Below are 21,575 nucleotides of genomic sequence, written 5' to 3' on the forward strand. Positions count from 1 at the left end.
ATATTTGTGGTACCAGTTTATTAATCTAGAGATCATACACGCAAACGCGAAAAAAACATAAATTATTAATGTATTCTAACATTAGATGTATTTGTGGATTTCTTTTAGTATTTTTCGTCTTATAGTTCATAACATAATTTAAATATGTACGGTTATTTTAATAAATATTTTTTTAATTATTTTTATAAATTATATATAGATAAATTTTAAATATACGAAGACGGTGATTAAAATTATTAACCACTGAGCCTAAGTATTTTTTTTCTTCAAAATGCAGCTAGGAGTCCGAATAATATAGTATTTTTATCCAGATCCTTCTTATTGTAATCCCCAGTCAATAATAAAAGTTACTAGGGTTAGAATTGAGAAAAGATAATTTATATATTTTTGGAATAAAAAAAAATGAAAAGTATAACGCTCTCAGTTTGGGTTTCAGACCAAAACGCTCTCTATAAAATAAGCTACAATGTTGCTGTGACTGTTATTGTATTGAATTTTAGGGTTGCAGGCGCCGTCGTCTATTCATCAAGTATCTTCGCTTTGATTTTAGATTTTGTTTGATTTTGTCATATTTTGAATTTGTTTCTCTTAATAAATACGATGCAATGAAGAGAAACAAGGAAATATTCATCGATTGTGGCTAACACCGCAACATGATTCCTTTACTCTTACAGTTCGTATTCACTGAGCATCATCTCTGCGTTTTTTTTTTCAAAGAATTCGTATATTTTGCATTGAAAATGGAATCGAAGGTTCCTATGGAGGAAACGCTTTAAGTCGGTGCGTTTTTATTCAAGTTTGCCTTCGGAGATTGAATCCAGATCTCATCTTTACTCCGAAAGTGTTCCTGCATTTCGATTGGATCGACTTTTGATGATGATTTTCTTATATTATTACTGCTTTTATTATTGTTAGGAATGCGAAGGTCCCAGCAGGGAGGCGAGTACTCTTCTCGTTGAGGCCTCTCTAACAATCAAATTCTATACCCTTCGCATAGTTATTCGCCGAATCGTAGGATGCCCAAATTTTCTTCAATTTTGGTGCGTCTTGAACCCTCGGCTATATCTTATATTTTGTGAAATAATGATCCATCCCCATTTTTTTTTTTGTACATCTACAAATTACCTTGCTGATGTCACAGCAAATGTATGTAGAGTTTTACCGAAATCCCCTGTTTCTTCAATTGTTTAGAGTAGGATTCCACCATGTACAAGTTAAAGAGCTTGATAAAAGCTGAAGATAAAAAATCTTCAAAATGGATCAAAAATATTGATCCTTAATATCCTAAGAATGCTGGGAAAATTGATCCCATCATTTGACCTACTCGAGCCACTCGTCATAATAAATCTAATCTCAATTTTATTTTTTTGATCATAATAAAGTACTAATATAATTGAAATTACAAATAAAGTTCGAGATAACGGGATCAAAATTCAAAGTATAATTAAGGTAAAGGAACTAAAATTCGAAATAAAGTTATGGATAACATCACAACTCCATGAACAAAAATAGAACAACACAACTCTGTAATTAAGATCAAAAGCCATATATATATTTATTAAAAAAAAATCTGGACCATTAACGAAGTTTTAGTGGTCGGTCATATATGGTCTAAACAACAACCTGTCCAGGTCAGACCAATGTTTTATAACTATGGTCCAACGAAGAATTTACTGAATCAATTTCTATAAATACCAGAAATTATTCCTGCGTTTTGGGAATAAATGACAAATATCGAGTACAATTGTCACTATCGAGTATAACAATCCGATCTTGTTTTTCTTAGCACAAGATGGAAGCAATATTGATCAGCCAGAGTTAAGCAACTCATTCTAAAATAAATAAAAAATGCATTTCCAATTTCCAAATGTTGAAAGACAAAACACTACATACTATCCATTAAGAGCATGAAAGTAAGAGCATGCATTATAGTTCTGGCCTAACATGATGGGAAAATGATGTTACATTATTGGAATGAAAGCCTCAGCTTCAAAAAATCTAAATTCATACTATTTCATTCATCAGGGTATGTTTCCATTTCCAACAAATAGAAACTACCCTTCTAACAAATACGGAGCACCATTCTGGTTCAACTAACAAAACTCATACATGATCCTCAAACACAATAGTAGAGAAATCCTTGACCTCTCTTGCAGCCTTATGAACTCTCATCCGTCAACTTCAGAGGGCGTCTTCGCCTGGATCGACAAGGCATGCAGTCCTGTATCCAACTCCTCTTGCAGAAGACCATAAATAAGCCTATGTCTCTTAACCAGACTCTTCCCATCAAACTCCCTAGACACAACTTTAACATTGAAATGCGTTTCTCCATCACTCCCTCTAACCCCAGCATGTCCCGCATGCTGATAAGACACATCCTCAACCTCCAACTCAACAGGCTCAAGCTCCTTCTTCAACTTCTCCCTTATCCTCTGACCCCTCCCTCCCAACTCCACATCACCCTCAGAATCCATTCCAACATCACTCTCCGTTTCACCAAGTTCAGAACTTTCTTCACCCCTTGAAGAATTCTCAACAATGCTATCAGAATTCGACTCAGGTGACTTCGATTCAGTGAACTCACCACCTTTTTCAGCCTCCACGTACAGCATAAGCGCCTTTCTCTGCATCAATTTAAGCATGTTCAAAAACCCGTTGTTCCTCGAGGGGGTTAGGCTCTGCTGCAACCCTAACAGCGTGATGAAATCGGGCGTGACCCGAATGATTTCACTAACGGGTCGACCCGAGAGGCCCTGAACGAGTAACGCGGCGAGGCCTTTGGTGAGGATGGAGTCGGAGTCGGCTTCGTAGACGACGTGGCAGTTGGGGTCGAGGTAGGCTCGGACCCAGACCTGGGAGACGCAACCTTGGACCTTGTTGTCGTTGGTTTTGAAGTGGGGTTCGAGGGGTTTGAGGTTTTTGCCATAGAAGAGGAGCTGTTCGTATTTGGCCTTGGGTTCGGGGACGGATTGGAAAAGGTGAACGATTTCTTGGAGCTTCGGAGGGAGGTCTTCGATGGGTTGAAGGGATGTGGAGGATGGGGACGGTGATGGTGATGGTGATGATGATGATGGAAGTCTCTGAAAGGTGATGGATTTAGAGAAGGGGGGTTTTGTTAGAGGAGGAAGGAGAGTTGGGGTTTTGCGGAAGAGGGAGAGAGGGATTCTGGTAGTGACTAATCGAAAGGAGGGTGAGGAAATCGAATTGGTAGCCATTGTTGAAGATTGTAGCAGCTATTGAGAATGTAATTGAGAAAGACAGAGACAATTCATTCATTCATTCGTGTAGGATTTTCCTGGCCTAAAAATAGAGTCATGCTATTAGCACCCCTAAATTACTATTTCAAACTCAACCAAAGTGAAAGTTAGACGATTCTTGCTACTTAGTGCCTTAAGAGATTTTACAAAAATGATTAAAATTCACAAAAAAAATGTATTAAGACTAGTATTTTTATATGGCATTTAATAATTTCTACCCAATTTCCTATTTATTTTTCTTATGTATCATAGTAAATATTATAAGTATTTCTGTTTTGTATTAACAGATAATAAAATCTAAGTTTTAAAAGTCATTAATAATAAAAGTTAATTTAATATTTTGGTAAAAAATTTGTTCAAGTCCAGCTAAATTAATTATTTTCATTGATATATGGGATGTGATTAAGTTAGAAATAATATTTGTCTTATTTTAAGGACAAAAGAAGTACTAGCATTTACCTTCTGATATTTAGTAAAAAGTACCTTCGACAAAAACATATTTCAGGCATTTAAAAATAACACAACAACAACCATTTTTTGGTATTTAAAATAAAGTAACATTGTGCTACATTTGTTTTTTCAATTTTATTTTATTTTAAAATGTATTTTGAGTGCACACTCTCAGTTTCTGTTGATTGTTCTTTTGTAAGTAAAGTAGAAAGCCAGAATTTGGAAATTTAAATAGCATTGGAAGTGCCAATAGCAATTTCCCAAATGATATTCCAAACTAGTGAATTTGTGCCAGGTTGATCACCATTTGGGCTTTTGCTGTGTACAAGTTAAGAGAAATAGTTTCAGTTCAATTTTTTAAATTTAATTCAGCTTAAATGGAAAAGGATGTGAGAAACAATGATGAATATGAATACAGCATCACTACATAAATTGCTTATATGGATCTACAGATTAAGACATTAGACATAAGTACCAATTGCATTATATACAGGGATTTTAAATTCAACTTGTTACAATTGACAACAATGACCCTATAACTGCTATCAACAATATCGAGCACCACAAGACCAAGTCAATGGCAAAGGACCTTTTTCTCACAGGTTTATGTAACAAGCAAGATAAATATCTAACTCCATGTTTTGTTGTTTACCATAATATGCACAATTTACACCAAAACTTCTTGAAGAACCTGAGCAACATTACGTTCTCTCGGGATGTGAAGATGTTTCAAAATAGGTAGGTCTTGCAGTCGAGGGGCAGCCAATAGACTGAATTAATTCTGCCACACTCAACACTTTGAACCGAGGAGGTGAATTCGTAGCAATGTTGTCAACCCTGTGTTCAAAAATCTTGCCCTGCTTGTCAAGTTTATACTCAGAGGTTCCATCAAACCTACCACGGCTCTCCCATAGAACTCGTGGGATCCCATGAACAGTCCAGCGAACCATGATGACGTTCTCAACAGGCTGCCATACACTACTTATGTCAATCCACAAAGCTTTGAAAAATACCTTGCCATGGAATCGTAGTGCCCAGAAGATAGATTTGTAATTCTCAATACCAATGAACGTGTTCATTGGATCCTTGAACACAATATCATCCCTAAAAAAAAGGGGACATTTTAGTCTGCATATTTAGCATAACAGAACAAATAATAAATTTGTGATGAGACTTAATTATCTCATATAAGACCCTCTAATATTCACATTACTGAAAAAGCACATTTGATTTCACATATACTGGAGGAGATTAAAAAAGGTTTAGGGCTTAACATGTTCAAGGATTGTTAGAAAAAAAAAAGTGTCCAAAACAAAGACAAAGACCCTCAAGAAGAACCTTTTGCCTCTACTTCAACCTTCCAAATATAGAATGCTAAAATATGTGTGATGTTACCCTTGTTTGACCTATTAGGTAATGAAAGGAGACCAAGCAAGTTACAACAACTCACTGATTCTGTTTGTGTTCAAATGTCTATGCAAAAATATTGAACACGTATAATAGGCATTATTCATGGATGAGAATAACCCCCTCATAGTTCTACTGATGGATCGTATGAAGTAGCCAACCCTTGTAGAATATAAATTAGAAAAAAGGGGTCACAATGGAAGCTTCTCTCTAGTTTATTGATTCAATTAAAGATTGTGCGTATCTTATTGTTCTTCTTGATTACTTTAATCATGCTAAGGACTTCAATTGAGAGTTGTTTAAACAAGTGCAACTACCTTTGGAATAAAATAAAGTGACATAAGGCATCATGAGTAGTTAGTCGTATTAACCAATCACAACTCCAACATACTTAACCAAAGACCAAACTAAATGTATCAAAAAATAAGACACTTTAGCAGCATTCATTTTGATAATCAAAAACAGAAGTACAACTATAATTAAAGGGCATGTATCATTACATTTTTATTGTTAGGGAAATTGTGGTTATCAAAAGTTCAAAACTACCAAAATCATAACAGCTTCATTGGCCCAATCTTCTTGACTTTTACACCCACTTCAGTGCCTCCTTGTGGTTTACTCATAAATAAGTTTTCATGTGAATTACACGCCATCAATCCCCTAAGCCTCTACGATATCTAACCTTAAAGATTAAGATAGAGCAGTCTAAGGCATACGGTGAAAGAGCACTAACTTATTGTGATAAATGAGAGCGGTAAATCTTAACCATCCAATCTTACGGTAATGATGAACGTCACATGACCATTTAGAAGTATCAGACAACTTCAATTTCATAAAGACAATGTCATTTCACTTGATAAAAGTTAAACCACATAAACTAAAGAGTTTAAGTTTTGTAAAGATTTTCTATTATTGACCAGTTAGAAGTCACCCTAAATATGACTTTTTTAAGTGGGAGATTAATTTTCATACTCTCAATTATCCTATAAACTAATCATAGATCATCCTAAGAGTGACTTTTAAAAAAAAATATTATAAAAACCAACAAACTTTATGTCAATATGTGATTAGATGGATAATATAAAATTCTTGAAAGTAAAATACAACTAGTATGTATATGACTCTAATAATTGAACAATAACCCCAACATGTACCTAGGGGAAAATCATGAACCTTCCACAAAAACCATCACTAGTTTTATACACTGTCTTGTCTTCTATGTTCATATATATAATCAACAAGCATCATGGAAAACCAAAAGGCAAAGGCAACAAAACCCAAACCTGTAGATGTCAAAGCTAAGTTCCCTGTAGAAGAGATCAGGGAAATCCTCCCTCAAAGTTCGAATAGCGTATCCCACATTAACATGGTAATTCTGCTTCTCTTCTTCCTTCTCTTTGCTCTGCTTCGACCCTGGCTTCACAGGAGCCGAAAATTGACCGTACGAGTTCACGCTCTCATCCAAACCCAAATCCAAAACTTCATAATCTTTCACTTTGCAAGAAACTCTCACTCCGCGAGCTGACCCAATCGTTTTGCCCTTTGTCTGGGGTTTGAAGCTGTGGACTTTGCTCAGCCTAGGGTTAGGGTTTGGGGCAATTTGAAGAGCAACAGATATTTCAGGGGCGTGAACTAGAAGGGCCATGAAAATTTTGGATTTTTTTTTGTCCCACAGAACTTTGAATTCGGGAAAATCTAACGAGAAAATATCATTTTCAGGGAAAATCCGTGCGTGGAAAATTCTCAGAGAAGAAAGGGGTTTATGAAATGGATAATTTGTGTTATTGAACTATTAAAAGGGAAAAAATTTGGCTGGATTTTCTGTTTTTTTTCTTGCCCATAACAGAAATTTTGAAGTGAGGGAAATATAAAAAAGGATAAAGATGAAGAGAAAAACAAAATGGAGAAAAAGAAATGAAAGTGATGACAACAAAATATCACAATAATTAGTGAGAAAAGATCTATGATCATTTGGTCTTGGGTCCTCCTGCACTTTAATCCTGCCATATTCCTTATCTTTTTTCTTTTTTTTTCACCTTTCTTTCCTAAGAATTTTTGGATTAAAAAATATATATCTTAAAAAAAGAGAACCTATGAGTTAATTTTGGATTAAATACATCTTTTAATTTTGTATGTATTATATTTTTGTAATTTTCTAAGCAGCTCTAATTAAATTCTTGTGTTTTTTTACATCAATAACTTGCAGTTTTTCATTAATTATAATTTGAGCAATATTGGTGAAGGTGAATAGCCATGGCTTTCAAGGAATTTTGACAGAAAACCATGACCTTAAATTCCCAACTAATGATGTTGTGGAGTGTCATGATATTGAGGAATGTATAAAGAAATTATTTTATAATAAATTAAAAAGTCCAACAGTTTAATATGCAAGCATAACTTATATCAATTTAACTCTGAACTTTTCTTTGGGTTGGTACCTATTTTTTGAGAGATGTTTATAAGCTATCTTACGTTTGTCAGGTAAGTGTACTTGTCAACAAGTAATAAAGAAAACACAATAGATTCCAAAAAAGGTTAAATATAAAATAAAGTAAAAGAAGATAAAAGAAAAGATTAAAAAAATGAGTAAATTCCAGAACAATAATATCTCAGTTTATAGGTTTTCTATTCTATTTAAAAAACATAGATATCTCAGTTTGGATTTCAGCAACAAGCACTGATGTAAAATAGAGAAATAAATTATAAAAATGTGATATTATTGTTAAGATACTAACTATCTACTGGAAGGCCGAGAAGCCAACTAGTCGACAAAGTTAACAGTCAAACATGTAATTAGACGAAAATAAACTAGATTAAGCGCAAAGCATGATTAAGGTGCAATTGGACCTCCAACTAAATTCAAGTGTAGACCCACAATAATCAGAGCCCATCCATAGTAGTATAAATAGAGGAAGAGACACAATATTCGAGGTAACTATTCACTCTCTACTCCTCTTATATTTAACTCTCAAATTGACTTGATCGTCAGAGTGTCTTCACAGACACACTTCATCATGTTTGAATTAGAGCCCAACCGAGAGATCGAAGAGACGAAATGACCACAATAAAAAAAAAAAGTGTTTTGCAAGGTCTAGCTTTGTAGTAACACTCACCATTCTTCATTTGGGAGTGTTTTATTTTATTTTTTTAGTATCTCAACAAACATTCTTACAGAGGTTTGAAACATGGTTTTGTTGCAGTACTATATTGGATTCTCTTGCATTTGGTTGCGTGGTGAGGATGAGTTAGGTGACTATGCATTCGTACCAAATGACAAAGAAAGATGACCTAAATTTGGTAGGTAATAAATCCTTCTCTTATTTCTTCTATCTTCTATAAAAGAAAAACATTTTATCTTATCAAATAGTTACAAATTACGTGAATATTAATTCAGTAACCATGGAAGCATATAACTTAGATGTGCAGCAATAAACTTGAATAACGTTTTTGTTTTTGATGTATAGAATAGTAGAGAATTGTCGCATTCGGGAGAGAAGTTTTCACACATGGGAACTATGATGGCTTCTCTTTGCCTTTTAGGAGATAAAAGTGAGAAAGCTTTTCAAATTATTCTCTTTTCCTTTTACATTATTATTCCTCAACACACTTTCTATCTTATCTTTTCCTACCAACACACCTCTTTCTTCTCTGGATATTTTACAAAATATTATGTTTATTGTTGTGTAAAGCTCTATTGTTCAATCAGGGAAAAGGTAGGAAAAATTTTAATAGTAAAAGATTTTCTATCATGAACACATTATTGTTTATTAGCCATAATTTAATAAAATAATAACAAATCACAATTTTCTTTCTAATGAGTTCTTCTCCTAATTTTATAGGGTATAATAAATGTCGATAAAGAAAATGTGTACCTATTAAAATAAAACATCAATTTCGTTTTCAGACCAAAATGTAGCCAAAACCTTGATTATCTGTTAGGTGCTTTTATTAGGTGGTGGATGCAACTAGCCAGTTGCAACAACCATCTACACCAGGACAGAGATAAGCTACATAATAAAATTGATTTAAATTAAAATAAAAATACAAATATACTTAATGATTACTAATCTAATCCTTATATTAACAACTGAATTTTAAAATTTTAACGTTAATTTAATTTTATAAATTTAATAAAATTTATATTTACTTGTAAATATTTTTATTTCTAGTTAATATGAGATTTTCGATATATTTTTATACCTATCAATTTTATGTAAGTCCACATATTTATAGTAGTATGATAAACCTAATAATTATAGTTAAAATAAATTTTAAATGATATATTAAAAAGTAAACTTAAAATCTAATTCATGTAAAATCAATTTAGAAAATGATGTGTCACTTATATGTTATTAGATTAGATGTAATTATTTTTAATTAATGTGTAATTTTCAACCCTTTAAATATTTAAGTTTTAAATATATTTTAAATTAAAATGAATGAATTAAGGAAAAGTTTAAGAAAAGAAAATTCAATTCATTAGACGGTCAATTACTTTAAGACCATGAGCGTAGCGGGTCTTTAGGTCAACCGAAGATGCGAGGGTAATGGTGTCTTTTCACGTTGGAAGATGAATGGAGTGAAGTGGAAGTTGGCGTCAACTAACAACCCTGCCACGTGGCACTGCATTAAATATCCCTTTCACTTGACTCCAAAAAGCTCCCACTCACACATCACACGCCACCACACCTCACAACAACTCCTTTTCCTCTCTCTCTCTCTCTCTTTGGTTCCTATTTCGTATTCATTATGCACTAATCTGAACACCGTTCATCAATGGCGTTTCCACTGCATTCCTAGTTTCTCTCTTTCCTTTCCGCGACTTCATTCGTCGCGTTTCTTCTCAGTGTGCGTTTGTTCCGTTCAGTTACAGCAATGGAGTTTGAGCGCGCAGCCGCCGCTCCGCTCAACTCCGCCATGACCTACGACGAAGCCTCCATGGAGCGCAGCAAGAGCTTCGTCAACGCCTTGCAGGTTTCCTCTCTCATATCTGTTCTTTTTCTTCGCCGTGCTTGTTCTAATTTCAGATCTATGTTTGTTTGGTTGACTTTGTTTTGGGCTTCTGGTTTTCTTCTCGATTAGGTTTCTTTTTTCGATTCTGGTTTAGCTAACGCGGGAAAAACTGGTCGCCGTGTGTGTCGATTGCTAATTGAGTCGTCATCAAAATTTGTTGGAAATTAGCATGTATTGAGTCAGTGATGCTTGACAGTGACATAAGAATAAGGATTCTGTTATGTCGTGTGAAAATTAGGGAATGGAACTATTACGAAAAATTTAAGATGCTGTTGCAGAGAGAAGCTTTTGTATTGGCTTGAAATTTGTTTTAGCCTTTTAGTTAAAAGTAAAGACAGTGGAGGCAACGGTGAAGTTAGATGATTATTTTTAATTAGGATGGCCAGATAGATAAAACACTAAAGAAGTAATTATTAATACATTAAAAACAGAATAACGCTACATTGCATCTGATTTTTTAAATTGTCAGATATTTAGATTTAGATAATTTTTGTTCTTATTTATTGTCATTCAATTTACTATTTTACCATGATTTTTAATTAGGATGGCCAGATAGATAAAACACTATTAAAGAAGTAATTATTATTACATTAAAAACAGAGTAACGATATACTGCATCTGATTTTTTAAATTGTCATATTTTTTGATAATTTTGTTCTTTTATCGATTATACCCTTCTGTTTTTTAATTTTTAATTAATTTACAAATGGATTTATTGTAAGATGGATAGAGTAAGGAGTAAAATAGGAAACTCCACAACTATTTTATTAAAATAATAAAATTTAATGTATTTCTCGGTTTTTAGAAAACAATCTTAAATCAGTTAAAAAGGATTAGAGGAGTATCCTCCTACTAAGCCTCTCCTTCCCTTAAAATAAAGTATTAAATTAAAAATGTAAGAGATTTAGTTTCTTCCCATTACAGTTTTACAGGAGAAGCTATGATATTCTTACGCGTTTTACTTTAAATGTTGAATAAAAGAGATGGCTTGAACTAAAAGCCAATGGGATCAAGTCTAGATGTGGCTAGTTGTAGATCCTAATGGTACCAATTTATGCGGTTAATTAAGTTAAGGGTCTAGATAATACTTAACACTCTTTTCGAGATTAACATAGCCGTCGATGTTCGTGTGCAATGTTTCATTAGTTTTTCTTTAGTTGTTGTGATTATTATTTATAACATGCATAAATAGTGATTTAATCTTATATTTTGATCATTTCAGGAACTTAAGAACCTCAGGCCTCAACTGTATTCTGCTGCAGAATACTGTGAAAAATCTTATCTCCATAGTGAACAGAAACAAATGTAAGGATTCTTTTTGTAAATGAGTTTCTTTTTTCAATTGTTCGTGAAGGCATTCTTACCACCTTTCACTTTAGCCGCTTTGCTATGTGTAATGGTGGACTTTTCTTCTAATTGATTAGTTCCAGAAATACAAATGTTATTAATTCTCTCTTTTTTTCTTTGTATTCTGGTTGGGTGTTTTAATTTGTGTCTAGCACGTATGTATCCCATCAAATGTTACAACTTACATGTATTTTTTGTTGTATGTAGATAATTGAAATGAAACTTGGATAAAGAGAATGAATGGATTTGGACTTGTATCTTTTCATTTGTAGTTACAAACTTTGGATGGTCTGGAAAGTGGAACATAAAGAACATTCACTAATTTTTTTAATCATTTTATTGGGTCTCTAAACCTGACCATTTTAAAAGTATTCCCATTGTATGTGTGTGGATGTGCATTTGCATGCTTGCAGAAACATGCATTATATGGATTCTAAAACGCATGGTCATGTTTCAACTATGACATTGGCAAGAATGAATGTTATAGTCATCCAAGAAAAGTATTCTAGATTTTATGTCCTTAAAATATTTTTCTTAGTTGTGAATTTAACTGTTTCTAGGAGTTTCAATGGGGAGAGTTCTTTTAATATTGCAGCCCCGGCCATATTTTCTCTCTGATACAAATGAATGTCACTGTCATCATTTCCTTTCCAATGCTCATATTATTATGTTTATTAATATTTATGCATTAGGGTTCTTGACAACCTGAAAGATTATGCTGTAAGAGCCCTTGTGAATGCTGTTGATCATCTAGGAACGGTTGCATACAAGCTAACTGACCTTCTTGAGCAGCAAACATTGGATGTCTCAACCATGGATTTGAAGGTCGCTACCATAAATCAGGTAATTACAATTTTTTTGAGATACTGTGCTTTAGGAAAAAATTAACGAGTGCCCTTAACATTTGTTAAGGAAACAAAGTATTTCAGTATTTAGTTAGAAAAAAAAACATATATTTCAAAGAAAACACATAAGTTGTTTAATGGTTTCCTTTATGAGTACTTGAAAGCATTTAAAAGAGTAAATTGAGTCAAATGGAATTGAAATAACATATTTTCTTACTAGCAGAAACTTCTAACATGTCAAATCTACGCTGATAAAGAAGGTCTACGGCAGCAGCAATTGTTGGCTTTCATTCCCAGACATCATAAGCACTACATTTTGCCAAGTAGGCCTCACTGCTTTTATGATCATCTGGAAGTGTAATTATTGGAATTAAAGATCAGTAGCTTTAGTTTTTACTAATGATTCTACATGTTCGTTTAACCATGCAAGCTAGACTCTATCAATAAAAAGGTGCATTTCAGTCCACACATACAGATTGATGCAAGACAGAATCTATTTCAAACCAGAACCCGTTTACAAACTTCAGGTGGGTTGTGGTGAAAGTTTTGTCCCTTCTAGAATTTTTGGTCGTTATTTTTTACAGGTTTTGTAAATTTTTTTCTGGAAGTGAAGTTTATGTCATTAATCCTAACATATATATTTCTATATCTAGGTACCCCTGCAGCGAAAACTCTTTCATGGCATTTAGCATCAGAGACAAAGTCTACCTTAAAAGGGTCTTCTCATGCCTCCCCAAAGTAAGTTTTTGGAATTTATACCACCAAACTGCTGTTTTTTTGTGTTTTCTACACTCCGTATAGATGGCATTATCATATCATATCACATCTACTTTTGCAGCATTGAGAACCCAAAGTTTTCTGCCAAGGCTTCTGGAGTTTTCCATCTTTTAGGTTTGTGATATAATTGTATCCCTTTTATTATGTAATAATTCAGTTCAATTAAACATGGGTGGTTTCTTAATGTAGAAGTCATTGATACTTATACTTCACTGTTATGTGCCTGTAGATAATGAAGAGAACACCTGGATGAAATCCTCACCAGCACAAATTCACTTTACAAATGGAGTTCCTCCATCTAGTACACCTTTGCATACTTTAGGTGGTACACGCAAGGTAATTTCATTTCATATTCATCAAAATTGCAAGTGCCCGGTGAAGCCATACTGGATTGTGGACTTGTTCTTTATTTACCTGTGCTTTGCCAAATAGTTGCAAGTGTTCTAAAACCTGTTTCTTAATTAAGTTTTACGATGAGTGTTTGTTAAGTTTTCTAGATTAGCATTTATTAATATTCCCTCTTGGCGGATCTGTGAATTTTGTATAAAAATGTTACTCGTGAGTTATGTGCAGGATTCGTTGGAGGGTTCCAAACAGTTGACAGCATTCAGGTCATTTGACAACCCAAAGCGGCGCGAGGCTGTCCAAGTCCCTACTCGAAGCAAAAGTGTGCTATCAGCTTTCTTTGCTAAGCAGAAAACACCAAAGTTGAAGGCCAGTTCTTTCTTATGAATACACTCTCAATTAATTAGTCTCTGATTCAAACTTTGAATAATGATCCTGTCAGTAGCCGCTTCCCTTGCAATGATAACGCCCGGGATCTTGCTCTTCTACTCGCTCGCCTGTATCTTACTCTTGTCAATTGTCATCCATAGTGTTCAGGCATCTCTAAAATGTATATTTGTAGCTTGCTATGCAAAAAAAACAAAAAAAAAGCTTCATTATTTTTGTTCTTCAAGTTTTGATGTATCACCAAAATTTCCAAGATAGGGTCTGCAAACTATACTAATCAGACTATCAGTAAGGGTGTGCACATTTTTTTAATCCAACCGTTCTAAAATCATACTCAATCTATTTTTTTTATAATCTTTCATTGATATATATTGTGTGAATGGTTAATATTTATCAGGTAACCTACTAACCACTTTTGCTAAAGTTTTTCCTATCGACCGTTTTTTTTTTCATTCATAAGATTTAAACTTGAAATGTTATTTAAGGGGATTGAGTTTAGAATAACTCAAATTATTGACGTCTTGGCTAACGAATTTAATAATGCAAATATTATGAGAAAATTAATTGACCTGAGTCATTTTATAAAGTTGGTTCAACCAAAGTTTTTTAGAAAATTAATTGATGTAAATCATTTAATAAAATTTATTCAACTTAATTTTTCACTAAGAGGTGCAATTTGGTTCTTTGAAAAAAAATAGCTTTTTAAGTCTTACATAAATACTAATTAAATTGAATCAAATCTAAAGACAGTTCCATTTGATTAAATGTGTTTTGTAATATGATTAGTTCAACTTTTTAAAAATTAAAATCTTGCAAAAAAAGTAAAAAAATATTTCTTTTATCTTGCTATACTTTCCTCAGTTGATTGAATAGAGACTAATTTCCTTAATACTTTCCTCAGTTGATTGAATAGAGACTAATTTACTTAATAATAAGAGTGGACAAAAAATTCAAATTACAAAATTCAATCCATAAGGATCCAAATCCATATTAGTTTTAATCCATTTAAATGGATTTATCTTAAATCCAAATCCATATTTTTGAATTTTAAATTCAATCCATTTAATTGGATATGGATTGGATACATTTTTGGATTATCCAAATTGCATTTTGGGTTGGGTTTTGACTTGGCCCGATCCAAGTTGTCATGGACCTAGACTGATGTTGAGCCGAGCAGGCCCGGGCCGATGTTGAGCCAAGCGGGCACGGACCAATGTCGATTCGCGCGGACTAAAGCCTATGTCAATCCGAGCGGGCACAGGCCGATGTCGAGTCGTACGGGCCTGGGCCGATCTGGAGTCGTACGGGCCCGGGCCAATCTCGAGTCGTATAGGCCCGGGCCGATCTCGAGTCGTGCGGGCTCAGGCCGATCTCAAGTCGAGTTGTACGGGCCCGGGCCAATTTCGAGTTGTACGGGCCTGGGCCGCTGTTGAGTCGTACGGGCCCGGGCCGATCTCCATTTGTACGGGCCCAGGTCGATCTCGAGTCGTACGGGCCCGGGCCGATCTCCATTTGTACGGGCCCGGGTCGATCTCGAGTCGTACGGGCCCGGGCCGATCTCGAGTCGTACGGGCCTAGGCCATGTCAAGTCGTACGGACTCGGGCCGATGTCGAGTAGTACGGGTTCGAGCCGATGTCGAGTAGTACGGGTTCGAGCCGATGTCGAGTCATATGGGCCCGGGCTGATCTCGAGTCGTACGGGTCCGGGCCGATGTTAAGTCGTACGGACCCGTATCGATGTTGAATCGTACGGGCCCAGGCTGATGTTGAATTGTTCGGTCCTAGGCCTAATGTCTTGTCGTCTGGGCTCGGGCCGATGTCGAGCTGAGAGGGCCCGTTCGATGTCAAGTTTTCCGGGTCTGGGCCGATGTCGAGTCGTCCCGGCCTGGGCCGATGTCGAGTCGTCCCGGCCTGGGCCGATGTCGAGTCGTCCCGGCCCGGGCTGATGTCGAGTCGTCCAGGCCCGAGTCGATTTTGGTGTGCGTCCAGGTTGAGTCGGCTTAGGCCCAATTCGAGCCAAGTTAGTGTATGTCCATATTAAAATGGATTTAATGTAATTGACAAAATGGATTTAACAATATATGTGATTTTGTTAAAGTGGATATGGATTTTAAATCCAATCCATTTATTTGGATTTGATGTAGATTGAATTTTGGAAAATCCAATCCATGTCCACCCCTACTTAATAATTGTTACTGGTCTGATAAATTCTCATACCTGACGACATCAATTAAAAGTGAAAAGGTATTAAAAAGTATATATAGAAATTTAACTATATAATGCATTAAAAAATAAGAAAATTGAAAGGTGTTTAATTTTTCGTCCAAAAGTTAAAATTAAGAGAAATAAAGAACTAAAATTGTGACTTGCCAGAAATAAGGGAAGAAAACTAAAAAATTGCGTTTGCCTGGAGTCGAATCCGGGTCTATTGCTTGGAAGGCAATTATCCTAACCGTTGGACTACAAACGCTATTGATGATAATGTCGTGAATTTAAAAGCTTTATTTTAGTATAAAAGATAGTAAATTGGGGTGATTTGGTGAAAAGATGCGCTGATTAGTGTGGAAGTATTGTGGAGTGAAGTAAAAGTTCAAAACTGATATACTAATACTATCTGTGGACAAGTTCATCTGCAATTCTGCTCTTTCAATTGCAAATTAATCTCTGTATATTTTAGGTGTGACTAACTGCTAAATTAAAATTTTAGTTCTTTTTCAATCTTTATCCATATTTTTATTTTTATTTTAGTCCTTCCATTTACAAAATTAGCAATTTTATCTTATAGTCAATTTTCCATGTTTTTTATTTTTACATTTAATTAATTAAAAAAGATTATGGTACCTTAAATGATTATATTAGATATAAAACTCAATTGGAACAAAATAAAATAAATAAAACATGTGCAAAAAATAAAAATTATATCACAATACACATTTTCTCAAATATGAGGATTAAATCCTGAAAAATATAAAATAATCAAGATTTCAAGAAGGAATTAAATGAAAATGATAGTGACAATTCAGTCATAATTAAATATAAATCTGATTGTTGCTTTCAAAAAAGTTAAATTTTAATTTTAATTTAAGAGGAACAGATAGTTTCTTCCCCTAAACTTAAGTATGATTAAGATGATTATATCTAATATTAAATCCAATGTCAATATCTTAACATTTAAACTAACATAATACTCCTATCTTCGTAAGGGTTACTCGACTTATTTATTAGTACATTTTAATCAAAATAAATAATGGAATACATCTTTAAGTTAATTTATTTAAGTCATTAGTATAATATATATATATATATATATATATATAAAACAAGTTTAATAAATGTTAAGGTCTGATTCATTTGAATAATACAGATCTAGATTGATCAGACTTGGAGTGGTTATTTTAATATATTTTTTACTACATAAAATTGATCAATCAAGTTTAAAACCAAATAATACCACACATCACTTTAGAATTAATATCCAAGTCAGTATCGAGATACAATAAATATCATTTTGTTATAGTCTAATTTGCAAAATAAAAAAAAATGTAAGAGACCTAATTTTCATACATGTTAAAGTTGATAAAAAAAAATAGTTATAGTATTTCCACTTTATTGTATTTGCAATATGATAATATCACTAATCAGGAAGATGATAATCCAAATATGTGAGTCAATTATCAAAATAATTCATAAAAGTAACTAATTAATGACTAATGAAATTAAGTTTGATGAATTTAAAATTCTTTTTTATTCTTATAAATATGATACATAAATTCAAAATTAAAATATATTTCATATTATATTAGTGCAAGGGGAAATGGATAAGTGTAAAACTATCACAAATAAATTAAAGGGTATACTAAATTTTCATAAAAAACCAACTTTGTTGATGAAGTGGTTAAAAGTTCCATGTATATTCATGGAACCTTTATTGGATTCCTATTGAAATAAAATGTTAATAATAAAATATATAAAAAAAAACTTGTAATTTTTCATTAAAATAAAAAAATAGTAATGCAATATTTTAATTTTATTACATAATTATACTAAATTTTCATAATGTTTAATGTTGGAGATCTCACATTGATTAAAGATGAGAATATTTCATTGTATATAAGTGAGTGCAAACCTCATTCTAGTTTTATGAGATTAAGTTAGGCTTAAAGTTCACTTCGTAATATGATATCATAGTTATTTAAAGCTTATCCTAACGAGTGTTATTGGGCTTATCAGACCACCCACTCTGGGGCCGTTATTGGACCACCCATAATATGTGTGTTGGAGATCTCACATCTCCTAGAGATGATAACAATTAATTGTATATAAGTGGGTGCAAACCTCATCCTATAAATCGGTTTTTTATTGGATTGAGTTAAACTTAAAGTTCACTTTGTAATATGGTATCAAGAGACATGAAACATTTAAAGGTCTATCCTAGCGAGTAAATCACCAAACTCGCCCTAAATTAAACATAATGATTTTTTTTCTACGAAAAAAATAAAATAAAAAAGATACTAAAATAAAAATCAACATTTCATTCAGTATACTTCTCTTTAAACCATACTCAAATAATATATTTGTTTAGAAAGAAAACTAAACCTAACATGTTGAAAGCTTCTTTTTCTAAGCCTTAAATCCTCCAATATTATGTATTGTCAGGTTTATCGTCTTCAAATTAAACTAATGGAATTTATAATATCTTAAGATGAGGGATTGATTATAAAACTAATCATAAGTAATAAGTCAAACCAAGACATTGATTAAATAATTGAGTAAAAATTGTTTATGAATATAAACGTGTGAAATAACATGATTGAATAAAGAATTGAGCATGAATTCACTAATATTCATTCTATAAAAAAGGTACATGGACCATAATTCAAATAATAATCAAAGTAGGAAAATTAATCACATTGGGTATGATTTTGATCACAAATAAGATGCCAAATTGAAAGATTACAGGTCCTCTTTATTGTGGTCCCTCTCATAAAATTCAAATTGTATTTATGGTTTGTTGTCCTCTATTGTCCCTCAATATTTTGCACCAATCTATCAACACTATTTTTTCACTACATTCTTCCATTTTGCAATTTCTAAATTCTTAACTTGGGCAAATATTTTGTTACCTTGGTTTCTCAAAGGCTCAAACCTACAACACATCATTCATTTACTCATCAAAATTCAACTTCAAGTTATAGATAAAATAGCTTACACTTTGTCTATGAAAATTAACTTAGAAATTGCCCATGGTGATATTTTAATATTTCAAATATTTATAAAATTAATAATCAACTTCAACTATAGTCAGGTTTGCTACGTCATAACAAATGAAAAAAAAAAATTCTATAGTTATAAGTCTTGACAAAAGAAAAAGATAAAAAATCATAAAGATTGAATAATGGTAAAAAACGTTAAGATGATTTGGATTATTGAGACATCACATTTCATATAACAAAAAAGTCAATACATCACACTCTCATTCCAATAATATGTATGTCAATATTCTTTTTTATATATTTTTTTAAAATTATTTTGGAGTCAGCTTAAAATCTTTAACAAAAACAACTTATGAATAACATATAAACAATTTTTTTTATATAGTTTAATTTAAACATTTATTATGATCCAATTTTCTTGATATGGTAAGAGTTAAAAAAGTAAGGATTGGTTGAGTGCATCTTAAATAATAAAGAAAAGAAGAAAATAACATAAGTTATTTAGAATATGGAAGTATAATGAAATAAGTAAAAATAAAACAGTGAGACTTACATTATAAACTTTCCACGCCAAGTAGGAAGAATTTGTGTAGAAATTGTTTTTGGCTATTAATTGCTTAGTTTTTCTTTTTACATTATGCTTTTTCTTTTCTTCTTTTATCATTGTTTAATAGATCCAGAAGGTCTTTTTCTTGTTTTGAATTTATTCTTTACATTTTTGGGATGTTCTTTTTATCTCGCTTTTTTATTCTCTTCACTTGATGCGGGGTATTGGAATTTTGCCTGAAAAATCTTTTTTAAAGTTTAACTCAATTAAAAGTAATAAATTATATTAAAAATCGTTATGATTTTATAATAACCTATTTATAATCGTATTCACTCAAAATAAGTCTGATTAATAACGGAGAAATAGTTAACCTTACGTTAACTTTTTTGACACATTTTTTACAATAAAACAATATAAAAGTATAATATAATATATACCTATATATAAAAATATATTAAATTATAATTATTATTTTTACATTTTTTTTAAAAAAATTACTTTTATTTAATTTGTCTTATTTTATTAGTATAATATAATATTTTATCATTTTATATGAATTAATAAAATTATTTTTTATTTTTTTAAATTAATATTAATATATAATTTTTATATAATTTTCCATTCTTTTTTTAATGAAGAAAGAATAAGTATTCTCAAATCTTACGTATCAAATAAAATAATATTCATTTTTAATTATTCTATATATTTTTTTTTTTTATAATTTTAACTCATCCAAAATTATTTAAGTATGTAGGTTAAATTTCTATTATTAAAGTTGAATAAAATAAAAAAATGGAAATAGAAAGAAACGATTATGCCGTGTTTCTGCTAATAATAATAATAAATATTAACAATAAAATACTAATAATAATATTTTAATTAGAATATCATTTTTTTTTCAGGAAACTTATTTTGTCTCTTTTTTTCTTTACAATTCAACAACCTTTGTTTTGTAAGTGAAGAAGAAGAGCAATAAAAGCAACCCCACGTGACAGTTTCATATGTACAGGCACAGGACCTGCGACACCGACAGCCATGGCAGTACCCTATTAAAAACTACATTTTTTTCTACTCACTTTTATATTTTTATTTTCTAAGAATTCTATTTTTTATTTATATTAATATATCACGTTTTGTTTTCGCCTTTTTTATTTTATAACTTCTGTTGAAGTATAAAAAAATAGATAAAGGAGTAGTTAGACAAGAGAAAAAAACTGTTTACAAAGAAAAAAATAAATAGTTTATTTCGTTCTTTTTAGCTAATCACGAGTTTGACTTCTTAAAAAAAATATTAACTTAACTATATATATACTTTGTTTTGATTTTTTATTATTTAATTTTGTTTTCCCTTCTTCATATTTTGTCATCTAAGAGTGTAACAAAATATTGACATGTTTATGTAAAAGGATGTTATTTTATCATTTCTAAACAATATTACTATTATTTTATTAGTTGAAAAAGTTGAAACTCTATTTCTTTATAGTTTTTCTTCTCAGATACACTCTTACTGTTTGATACTGAGAAATTTTAAACATTAAATCTTGATGTATAAATATAACCTTTCACCAAAACTAACTATGGAATTAAAAAATAAATTAAAATAAAATAGGTCTAGTATCAATTCTGGTTAGGGGTCACTCTCTGTAGTGGCCAAAGACAAGGGCAACATTAATTATATGGATCATTAAGGGTAATTGTGATGATGATTGATAATGATAATGCACCATTATGGTAATAAACCAAGTGATTACATTCACAAACATTAAGATTAACAGGGCAACCAAGTTTGGAAGATATATACTTATAGAAATAATGATTGCAATGTATTTAATTTGTGTTATTTTCAAGAGAAAAAGAACACACCCTTTTGTTTTATACTCTAATTTGTATCATGGCTTTACTTACGTGTGGTCTCTAAAAATTGCATATAATTTTCCTACCATGTTCATGTATTATTGGCAAAATGAGTGTACCTAGCACTTGGCCA

General features: G+C 32.1%; 3 protein-coding genes, 1 long non-coding RNA gene and 1 other non-coding gene across 5 annotated transcripts; 3 read left to right on the plus strand and 2 right to left on the minus strand.

The window, feature by feature from the left end:
• Window positions 1-411: 411 nt before the first annotated feature.
• Window positions 412-1,292, plus strand: LOC137818218 (uncharacterized). The gene is made up of 2 exons (XR_011082045.1): window positions 412-529; window positions 916-1,292. It is a non-coding gene; the product is annotated as an uncharacterized LOC137818218 (long non-coding RNA).
• On the plus strand, window positions 918-1,069 carry LOC137819933 (small nucleolar RNA snoR145). Its single transcript, XR_011082493.1, has one exon. It is a non-coding gene; the product is annotated as a small nucleolar RNA snoR145 (small nucleolar RNA).
• A 541-nt stretch (window positions 1,293-1,833) lies between the features above and the next one.
• Window positions 1,834-3,309, minus strand: LOC137818217 (sufE-like protein 1, chloroplastic/mitochondrial). Its single transcript, XM_068621508.2, has one exon. It carries the CDS (start codon window positions 3,213-3,215, stop codon window positions 2,169-2,171), a length of 1,047 nt encoding a protein of 348 aa, XP_068477609.1. The 5' UTR covers window positions 3,216-3,309; the 3' UTR covers window positions 1,834-2,168.
• Window positions 3,310-4,110: 801 nt separating this feature from the next.
• LOC137818219 (DUF2358 family protein (DUF2358)) lies at window positions 4,111-7,119 on the minus strand. Its single transcript, XM_068621509.2, has 2 exons — window positions 6,398-7,119; window positions 4,111-4,811 (listed from the first exon to the last, which is right to left on the minus strand). Exons 1-2 carry the CDS (start codon window positions 6,757-6,759, stop codon window positions 4,409-4,411), a joined length of 765 nt encoding a protein of 254 aa, XP_068477610.1. The 5' UTR covers window positions 6,760-7,119; the 3' UTR covers window positions 4,111-4,408.
• Window positions 7,120-9,769: 2,650 nt separating this feature from the next.
• ABIL1 (ABI-1-like 1) lies at window positions 9,770-14,159 on the plus strand. Its single transcript, XM_068622414.1, has 9 exons — window positions 9,770-10,088; window positions 11,350-11,432; window positions 12,167-12,317; window positions 12,543-12,642; window positions 12,754-12,846; window positions 12,973-13,057; window positions 13,158-13,210; window positions 13,326-13,432; window positions 13,670-14,159. Exons 1-9 carry the CDS (start codon window positions 9,990-9,992, stop codon window positions 13,826-13,828), a joined length of 930 nt encoding a protein of 309 aa, XP_068478515.1. The 5' UTR covers window positions 9,770-9,989; the 3' UTR covers window positions 13,829-14,159.
• Window positions 14,160-21,575: the final 7,416 nt, after the last annotated feature.

Source organism: Phaseolus vulgaris, chromosome 10 (genome assembly GCF_051622355.1).
Source record: "Phaseolus vulgaris cultivar YP4 chromosome 10, ASM5162235v1, whole genome shotgun sequence".
NCBI classification, from domain to species: domain Eukaryota; kingdom Viridiplantae; phylum Streptophyta; class Magnoliopsida; order Fabales; family Fabaceae; genus Phaseolus; species Phaseolus vulgaris.

What these genes read in the sequence shown, in the direction of transcription:
- ABIL1 (XM_068622414.1), top strand. Translation starts at nt 9,990, where the DNA reads ATGGAGTTTGAGCGCGCAGCCGCCGCTCCGCTCAACTCCGCCATGACC. An exon ending in GCTTCGTCAACGCCTTGCAG is followed by an intron (nt 10,089 to 11,349) that starts GTTTCCTCTCTC and finishes TGATCATTTCAG; the next exon opens with GAACTTAAGAACCTCAGGCC. An exon ending in TAAGCACTACATTTTGCCAA is followed by an intron (nt 12,643 to 12,753) that starts GTAGGCCTCACT and finishes CATGCAAGCTAG; the next exon opens with ACTCTATCAATAAAAAGGTG.
- LOC137818219 (XM_068621509.2), bottom strand. Translation starts at nt 6,759, where the DNA reads ATGGCCCTTCTAGTTCACGCCCCTGAAATATCTGTTGCTCTTCAAATT. An exon ending in CTTAGCTTTGACATCTACAG is followed by an intron (nt 4,812 to 6,397) that starts GTTTGGGTTTTG and finishes CCTTTTTTTTAG; the next exon opens with GGATGATATTGTGTTCAAGG.
- LOC137818217 (XM_068621508.2), bottom strand. Translation starts at nt 3,215, where the DNA reads ATGGCTACCAATTCGATTTCCTCACCCTCCTTTCGATTAGTCACTACC.